Source organism: Lupinus angustifolius, chromosome LG01 (assembly GCF_001865875.1).
Source record: "Lupinus angustifolius cultivar Tanjil chromosome LG01, LupAngTanjil_v1.0, whole genome shotgun sequence".
NCBI classification, from domain to species: domain Eukaryota; kingdom Viridiplantae; phylum Streptophyta; class Magnoliopsida; order Fabales; family Fabaceae; genus Lupinus; species Lupinus angustifolius.
The window spans coordinates 8,897,480-8,906,905 of NC_032009.1; the positions used below are offsets into that span (position 1 = coordinate 8,897,480).

Below are 9,426 nucleotides of genomic sequence, written 5' to 3' on the forward strand. Positions count from 1 at the left end.
ATTTCTATACTAATAAAAGTTTAAAATCTGTGCACTGACAATTCAGCACATCATCCACCATTGATTTATATTACTTTTGTTTGAGAGTCAATGGAGGTTAACAAATCAATGATGGATGATTTAGTGACAATGTAAAAAACACTTACACTGTCAGTGTATACATATTAAATCCTACTAATAATGTATAAATGTTACATTGTATAAAATCTGTGCACTGGCAGTGTAAAGTTTTTTACACTGTCAGCACATCATCCACCATTAATTTGTATTACTTTTGTTTGAGAGTCAATGGTGGTTAACAAATCAACGGTGGATGATTAACTGACAGTGTAAAAAATACTTACACTGTCAGTGTATACATGTTAAATCCTACTAATAATGCATAAATGTTACATGGTATAAATTCAAGAAAATTATACAACTTTTCATTGTTTCAAACTTGTCATAATCTCCCCATAAGCTAAAAGATAACAAGAGCTTCTCATAATCTCTTCATAAGGCAATAGATAATTGATGTCTAGCTACAATTGTTTTTTTAAAATGAATCATTATCTAGACCTCCTATACAATTTAGGTCAATCAATACCTCCGGAAAAAAAGATAAAAAGGTTGCTAGTAACTTCTGACAAACATGTGCATAACCATGTTATTCTATCTCTTTTTATAATATAACCCAATTCATCCTTGATCACTAAGAATTTGTTTGGAAGTTGAATTTTAGAGTGGAAGGAAAGAAAATGGAAGACTTCGGAACCATCATATACACTATTAAGATGGTTCTGAAGCCTTCCCCTTTTCTTCTCCTCCAAAACTCAACCCACATACAGATCGTAAGATTAGCACTCCGACAAAATGATGAAATAACCAGTATAGCATAATTTACAGGAAACTGGATAAAGGAATCTGATTACTTTTCCCCCTCTATCATACATATTGTTGTAAATAGGAGTTGTATGTTACAAATCAAAACTGTGGTGAAGATTTAAAGGCCACATATAGTTTCACTTACATTCTCATTTTCAATTAGACAGCAGCTCAAATCTCAGCAAAAAAAATGATATTCAAGTTGCACAAGCTTGTAACTCTCCCTTCCCTTCAGCCTATAAGGATGCCTGCATAAATGAGTCTTTCTGTCGAAATGAACTACCCTGACACGTGAAGCGAGAATCGCACCCGGAACCTGGCATGCAGCAATGCACTAAACATGCAACCACCTGTGATAAAGGTTCCCTTCTGATACGTACAAGATAAATGCAGTCAGTAAGAGATAAGTCACCTTCCAAACAGATTAAGATCAAGGTACCAATCTGTCACTCATTGCTTGTTGTTTGTAAATAAGAAAAATAATGCATCAAGAAATTCTGGAATCTATTTCTATCCCCCGGGTGCTGCAGTTCCTCACATGTATGGTGGTAAAGAGGGTTTTTGTGCAGACGTGATTAAAGTATAGCGCGCCAATTAAATAATGAATCATGAATCAGTATGGAACGACATATGGTAGAGCATAAACATCTGCTGTCTCTATGTGCAGAGCTTCTGCCCATACCTGCCGCATATCCCCGACATCCGAAGATTTCACCACTGGTTTTCTTTCTTGGGAACTACTGCTGCCAAATAACCATTCTTGATCATCAAAATCAGACCACGCCTCCATCTTAGGCACCGAATATACCTGGCTTATGTACTTGGTATCTGGATGAGGTGGTTTTGCAGATGCTTTAGTTACCTGGCTCAGGAACTTGACATCTGGATCGGGTGGTTTTGCAGGTGCTTCAGTTAATGGAACAGTAGGCCCAGTAGCAATCTGAGCCTTGTTTGAAGAAGCTGCAATTGGAGGAGGCGCTTTGACGAAGCCATTTATCTTGCATTCCTTGTTATCTAGCTTGACACTAGTGGTTACTCCTGGCCTACATGAAGCATTCGGAACGGAAACTTGGCAAGGTTCCAATATCTTCCCATTTTCAGTGAATGGATGAGAGGGGGATGGTTTTGGCATCTTATTTGGCCAATTGCCATTCGCTGTAAGAAAATTGAAAATATAATTATAACTCGTAGGCCAACAGCATAAACATGAGCGTACAAACTTGATAAAAATGATCAATGTGACAGAAAATAGATCAACAATTAAAATATCAACATAAGCATGTGATATCATGGAAAACCCACCATTATCTCTCAGGATGTTGTATCTGATAAAGCCTATTAGGTCAAGAAAATATTACTCCAAACCCAATAAGAGAAACATCCTATTTGTATGTAAATACAACTTAACAGGATCATTGAGTAGCAATGAGAACAAGACTCATCATAAATAACACTCACCACGTGGAACTCCATTCGACTCAATTTCCTTCCGTTTCCTGATATTTTCCGCACTAACAGCATTCTCATGGCTGTTCTTTGAAACCTGTGTGAAAGAATTTAAGCCCGTAGGGGCAACTTTGTTGCTTTCTTTTAGATTATTTTGATCTGTGTTCTTAAGTTCAGTATGTTCCTTCGCCTTCTCTTCCTTTTTCTTCTCTTTATCCCTGTCTTTGTCCTTCCCATGCCCTTTCTTCTCCTTCTTCTCCTTATCCTTTTTTCTATCTCTCCGTTTATCATCTTTCTTTTCCTTAACCCTGTCCTTCCCTTCATCTTTCTTTTCCTTGACCTTTTCTTCTTTTCTTTCATCATCTTTTTTTCCCTTAACCATTCCTTTTCCTTCGACTGCAGCTTCCATAGTCCTGTCAAAATTCTTCTCCAGAAGTCCGGGCATTCCATCAACTCTAGGATGAAAGTTTCCAGCATGATTCTGAAATGTTGCATTTCCAATAGGTCGAACCTCAGCCCGGATTCCTTTCCCATCAATCTTCTTAGCATCAAGATCCATATCCTTGAGCTTTTCTTTGCTACCAGGCCAGGCATCACTTCCCTTAGCCACCAACTTAACAGTTCCATCATCATTTCTATGGTTGTTTGTATTTGAAAACTTCTGAACCAATTGATTGCCAGCTCCTCCATTATTGTCCTTAATCCTCCTGTCAAACTCAAAGAGAAATTTAGAATCTTTGTTGTCAGCCAGATGATTATTCTCTCTGGCCTTCTCCCCGTTGTGACTAGTATGTTGTTTGGTAAGTTTCTCCACAAAAAAGATACCCTTCTTATCACTTTGATTGATTTCATTTTGATGGGGTTCACCTGCATTGGAATCCACAGCTTTTCCTGGAAATCCATTGTCATCCGATGTACCGATTTTACTTTTATCTCCGTCTCTACCCTTGTCCTTGTGCTTATCCTTCTCTTTCTTTTTGTCTCTGCGTTTTTCCTTTTTGTCTTTCTTTTCCTTATCTTTTCCATCCCTTCCTTCCTTCTCTTTCTTTTCCTTCTTCTCCTTGTCTTTCTTCTCTTTTTTATGCGTCTTTTCTCTGTGCTTTTCCTGCAAAACATATGTTGAAAAAGATGTTAAGAACAACAATCAAACAAGGAAATAAAATATACACGACCAGTTATAACCAACGGATGAACAGTAGAGAAACTTTGATGCTACCATGGAAACGCCCACCCATAATCTAACACTTGACTCAATGAATGCAAAATAAAGAAAACATCTGATCATGTTTCTCTTCACAAAATTAAAACAGAGAACAAACAACCAACCCCATACTTATTTATCTTTTATGATGCTCTTATACTTCAATATCCTTCACGTATCCATATTTGATACATATCTGATACCGATACCCTCTATACTTCAATGATACGTATCCACGGAGTGTCAAAAATTTTTTTTTTAAAAAAAAAGTTACAAATCCGATACTTTTGGATTCTTTCCAATACTCTTAAAATTCTTTTCCAATACCTCTCAAACACCCAAACTACCATGAAGAGTCAAAATAAGAGAGAAAAAGAGTGAAGAGCATAAGACATAATCTGTCAAGTAGAAGAGAGAAACATAACACTCAATCTACCAAGTGGAATTGTAGAGAGAGAAAAGGCAAAACATGTGCATTATATAGAGACGGAAGAAGAAATGCATCTACATAATGATAATCAATGATTAACGAGATGGATACTATTTCTATTTGTGGATAACAAACAATGATTTCTTATGATAATATGATTTTCATTTTGATTTTAGTCATCTCTAAAAAGTATGTTCTTTATTTGGAATTTGACAATAATAATTATATTATATTTTATGAATTTTATGTGCATATTCTACATGCATATCCAAAACATACCATATCAAATATTTTTCAAGAATATGCATATGAACATGTCGGATACGTATTATATCCAATACTTGTATCGGTATCAGTGCCTCATAGTTTATCTTCTCAGTCACAAGAAGCAAAATCCTATACACCTAGTTAATACAGTAGCCTACAATGTGGGACCAAAGACATCTTACACTTCAAATTAAAAGAGGAGTTCATAAGGATAATTTCCATCCAGTAGAGAAGCATCCTAACTCCTAAGTAAAACAGATGAGAATGTTACCATTTAGTTTTGGAACACTCATTACAAATGAAGTGATAGAATAAGCCCTAACATGCTCCACAAAGCCGTTCCTAAATGGTGAACTTAACAAACTGAGAATGTTATCACTGAACCGCTAATGTTTGAAAATAATTTCATTATGCAGTGGTATTGAATAATTTCAGCTCCTTACCTAAATTCATTTTTTTGCACTCATTAAACAAACATTAAATAGGCCTTTATAATTGAGACTTTCTTATTTTAGCATTGAACTGGTTATGAAACAGGCTATAATACTTCATGAAGCTTCGCCTAGGAGGGTCAATTTTACTAAATGCACAGAAACTTGGCATTCTCATAATACCACCCCTTAATGAAAACCATGCATCACCTTCCTCGGGGATTTCGTAACTCCTCATAAACTTCCACTACTAAAGGCTTGTTGGTCAAAATTTTGGAAATAGGGGGAAGGCAATGATAAAAATTAGAATAAAAGAGAGACAACTGAAGTACTTTTACTCTGGAAAAAATATCAGACTAAAATCTAAAGCAATAATCATCTACAAAATGTTTTTTTAGAATAATGTACTCCCCAGACCCCACTAAGTAGGAGCCTTGTGCACTAGGCCCTTCTAATGTTGTTATGTTATAAAATTCTAACGAATCTTTTTTTGCATCTACAAAACATAATTCTTGCTTGATTCTCAGTACCTAAACCAAAATATTATTATCAGCACCTAAGGGTTGGCTGTTGGTGTAATTAGTTGGAAAGTAACAATGGAGTTTTCAATGACTATTTTTCATCTCTTGGTTTTGTCTGGGATAGGGTGATCTTATTAGCATAGTTTTGGTTCTCTGAACATGAGTTTTTAGGTGGTGTCTCTATGGTAGGCATGCAAAGGGGCTGGCATACTTTGTTGCGTGATCATAATGTTTAGTTTTAAGATGTTTCTTTTATGTTTTTGTGAGGATGTCTCATCCTCTTGTAATATTCTCTCTCGTCATCTAATATTATTTGTTTATAAAAAATCCCTTGTTTATAATACAAATAATCAAAGGAATTGGCTTATTTGGGAGCGGGGGAAATCTCACTTGGCATGTTAAATCATTTTGCAGGGATCTACTTGGCATATGAAAAGCAATACAATCTGGAACTACAGTTTTCTAAAGTCCTCCAAAACTTCTACAAAGAGAACTACAAGTAAACCATAGGCAACAGGCAACTCCTATCAACTTAAAATACAACCAACCAGCAATAGTCCCTAGAAGTAAATCATACAGCATCTTACAATCCCTTCAATGAATCATCCAGCACAATAATCTAACTAATATAATACAGAGAACCAAAGTAAACTGTAGGTAACCCCTATCAACTTAAAATACAAGCAAAAAGCATTAGTCAGTAAAAGTAAATCATACTGCTTCTTACGATCCCTTCAATGAATCATCCAGCGCAATAATGTAACTGATCTGCATAACTTAAACCTCCACACTCAAACATACTCATTATTTTCTATTTCCGCAAAATTTTCAAAAGAAGCTATCTCCTATATGCTATCAAGTCATAGAGATTCAACAAAGTTTTATGTTAGTTGTCGACTACCTAACACAACCTTCACCTTCTATCAGGACTTAGGAGCGGCTATGTATAACATTAAGCACAAATGTTGATAGACACTGGTATCTATAGAGACAGAAAATAGAAGAAGTTTTTAAGGGAAATGCCCCTAACTCAGAATTAAATTGATTATGATAGGGTTCTAGGCAATTTTATTGAAATGGAGATAAGAATTGAAGAAGAATTACAAGTTTGGAGCTTACAAGGATCCCTGGATCCCCTCCCTCACCACTGATTCCAGAATCAGTTTTGGTTCTGTTCAAAAACTACTTCCCTCCTAACTGACTATGCTATTAATAGCAGTTAGTTCCCTAACTGATTCTAACTACCCAAGGGTAGAAAGGGAAAGTTGGTTATTCTATCCAAACTTTCCTCTTTCCCCTTTTATACACGTTTTTAATCATTGGCTTGGTATTAGCCTTATCAAATATCCTATCAAGCATTTAAAGATATTTGTTATCAGGTCTCCTTTTGTCCATTACATGTGCAGCCCATTGGAAGTTCTCACTTCAAGAACAACAACCAAACCTTTTCCCACTAGGTCGGGACAACTACACGGATCAAACTATGCTATAATAATCTATCATAAATCATGTCTAAAGAAAAACGATCAATCTATAGCGATTAGTCTACCAAATAATGCATGACTCTACAATCTTATTATAATAGGTACTACCTTGACATTCTTCCTAATACATCCATTCTTGATCGTATCTTGTTTAGTGTGTACACTTGTCCAACACACATACAAGATTATCCCAATTGAAAAGATAGTTAAAACACTGGTTAGAGAATATTATGTTACATGGCCATACAAGACAAAGCATATATGCAGGTGAGTGATAGAATATGGATTAAAAAATCTAATGTAACAGATTGTCAAAATTCTTCAACACTATGAACAAAAAAGGCTGGCTACTTAGTGAGGTCTAGCCATCTAGGGAGGGTGGATGTACACAATCTTACCCCCACAAGTGAAGATATTGTTTCTAAGATTTGAACCCTTAACCTCTAGGTCACAATGCAGACAACTTTATCGTTGTGCTGAGGCACAACCTTGGCATAACCTCCTCAACACTGCTAACAAACCTCAACAAATAAAACTGCTAAACATGCCTTAAAAAATACTATTGTGGTAAAAGTTTCAAAATAGCAGCCTAAGATCTCTGTAAGCAGCAAAGCATACCACTCAATAAATAAAATCCATACTCATGATCAGGAACAAGTATCCACTTCCAACACAGAATGATCACCGCATCCTTGTAAATAAAATCCATACTCAAATGATCAAACAACAAATACTTCAATTATAATAAATATGTCAATTTGGAAAGAGTCTAAATGTCGATTCATGAGAAGCCTACACATCATCATCTTCACTACAGGCCAGATCATTGCATAGTGATACTTCGACATCACCGGGTATGGTATGAACACTCATTGGAACTCATTTTGAAAGGACTTACTACTACTATGTTTATTTGAAAGAATGTGAAGTGATCAAATTCGGAAAAATCAGCTACCTATAAGAAATGTTACAAACAGAATCCAAATAAAAGTGCAACAAAAGGTCAACTTGAAAGAAACAGAAAAAAAAAAAAAAAGGTGAGATCAGGCAACCACTGGTCATAGCCTGGTCATATTGATATAATAAAGCCAAAATCAATGCATAGATGTGCATATAAAAAGAAGAGCATGTATAAACTTTAATTAGCATAATATCATTGCCCCTTCACAAGCAAGGACACAAGTTCCCCACTCGATGCTCTTGGAAGCTATATTGACAGCAGGCATGCCACAACAGTCCATAAATCAAATTTTGAATTCCACAGAAAAAGCTAACCCCAACCTTGTACGAAAAGTTGTGATAGTGTACCAACATTTGATAGTGTCACACGTGGAAAGTTGTGACATGAACCAGCTTCAATCAACCAAGAGTGTACAAGCCCCACCAATCAACATTAGCAAAAAAACCACCAAACAAGCCTCTGATAACTTTCATACCCCAATCAAATAAGATGTTTTAACTGTTAGAGAATATCAGTTAGTTTTAGACGTAGCTAACTTGTTTAGCTGTTAGTTATCTGAGCTGGCAGCTATGCTGACAGCTGCTAGCTAGTACAAATAACCAGATCACTCTTGCAATCATTCAAGGATTGAGATATAGAAACTACAGCTACAGTTACAAGGTACAAGCTTTCTTCATTCTCTGTTTTCTCTCGTTCTGATTATCATCTTTACATTAACCTTCATAGTTTCAGTTGAACATAACGCTTTGAAGGAAACCATTTAAAACAGTTATAGGTTATCAATTTACAACTAACTCTAATGGCATAGGAGTTATTGTTATTCATAAGAAACAGTCTAAAAATTATAGATAGTACATAATTAAAATAAGAGGGTAAGTTTGGCAAAATGGTAAGGTCATTGCTTAGTGACCATGAGGTCACGGGTTCAAATCTTAAAAATAGCCCTCCACGTATGGGGGTAATGCTGCGTACATCTACCCTCCCAGATCCCACTAAGTGAGAGACTCGTGCATTAGGCCACCCTTTTTATTTAGTACATAATTAAAATGAACATGAATGCATGGTAACACCTATTCTGGAAAATAATTAAATGTTCCATTTAGAAAATGAACCATATCGATCCCCATTTAACAATGTGCAGCTCAAAAGAAAATCCATTTTGCATCACAAATAATGTTAGCCAAATTATATGCACAATGTGAGTATAGGAAAAGTATATTAACCTTTTTCAACAAGTCCACTTCATCTGTCCTAGCCTTTTTTTCATATCCTGGTGGTGGAAATGGAAAACAGCGCGACATTGCACAAAATCCAGATATGCCCACTATAAAATCCTTTCAAAATTGAGAAAGCTTCAATTAGTTTCCAGTAACTCTGTTCCAGAAAGGGAACACACCAGCAACTATGTTCCTGTCCATGCACCATGTCACCGCAATCATTTCCAGCTTTAATATTCCTCCATAAGCCAAGTACTCACTACAATCACAAATTACGGAAACCAGCAACCCTTCTTCAAAATAAGCAAAACAGCTCAAACTAATATTAGTGAAAATTGATTCAAAGTCCACGTGCAGCGCCGCAACTACTTAATCCAACTAACTAAAGTCCTAACAAAACAGGAAATGCTTTGACAACCCTGATCAGTGTATGTTTAGAAGTACTATGGTAAGGTATTAAGCTTAGCCACACTATTTCAATCCAAAGGGTTTTGCCGGATAAACAAATGGACCACTGAAATCAAATCCTCTCGTTTTCCTTGAGGGCCGGAAGCAAAGACTCAAAAGAACACCAGAATGTACTGTGTTGGAAATCAGTTAAAAA

General features: G+C 35.9%; 1 protein-coding gene across 1 annotated transcript; it reads right to left on the reverse strand.

The window, feature by feature from the left end:
- LOC109349209 (myb-like protein X) lies at positions 1,132 to 9,026 on the reverse strand. Its single transcript, XM_019589934.1, has 3 exons — positions 8,829 to 9,026; positions 2,323 to 3,415; positions 1,132 to 2,019 (listed from the first exon to the last, which is right to left on the reverse strand). Exons 1-3 carry the CDS (start codon positions 8,904 to 8,906, stop codon positions 1,478 to 1,480), a joined length of 1,713 nt encoding a protein of 570 aa, XP_019445479.1. The 5' UTR covers positions 8,907 to 9,026; the 3' UTR covers positions 1,132 to 1,477.

What these genes read in the sequence shown, in the direction of transcription:
- LOC109349209 (XM_019589934.1), bottom strand. Translation starts at nt 8,906, where the DNA reads ATGTCGCGCTGTTTTCCATTTCCACCACCAGGATATGAAAAAAAGGCT. An exon ending in AAGTGGACTTGTTGAAAAAG is followed by an intron (nt 3,416 to 8,828) that starts GTTAATATACTT and finishes TATGTTTTGCAG; the next exon opens with GAAAAGCACAGAGAAAAGAC. An exon ending in GTCGAATGGAGTTCCACGTG is followed by an intron (nt 2,020 to 2,322) that starts GTGAGTGTTATT and finishes ATTTTCTTACAG; the next exon opens with CGAATGGCAATTGGCCAAAT.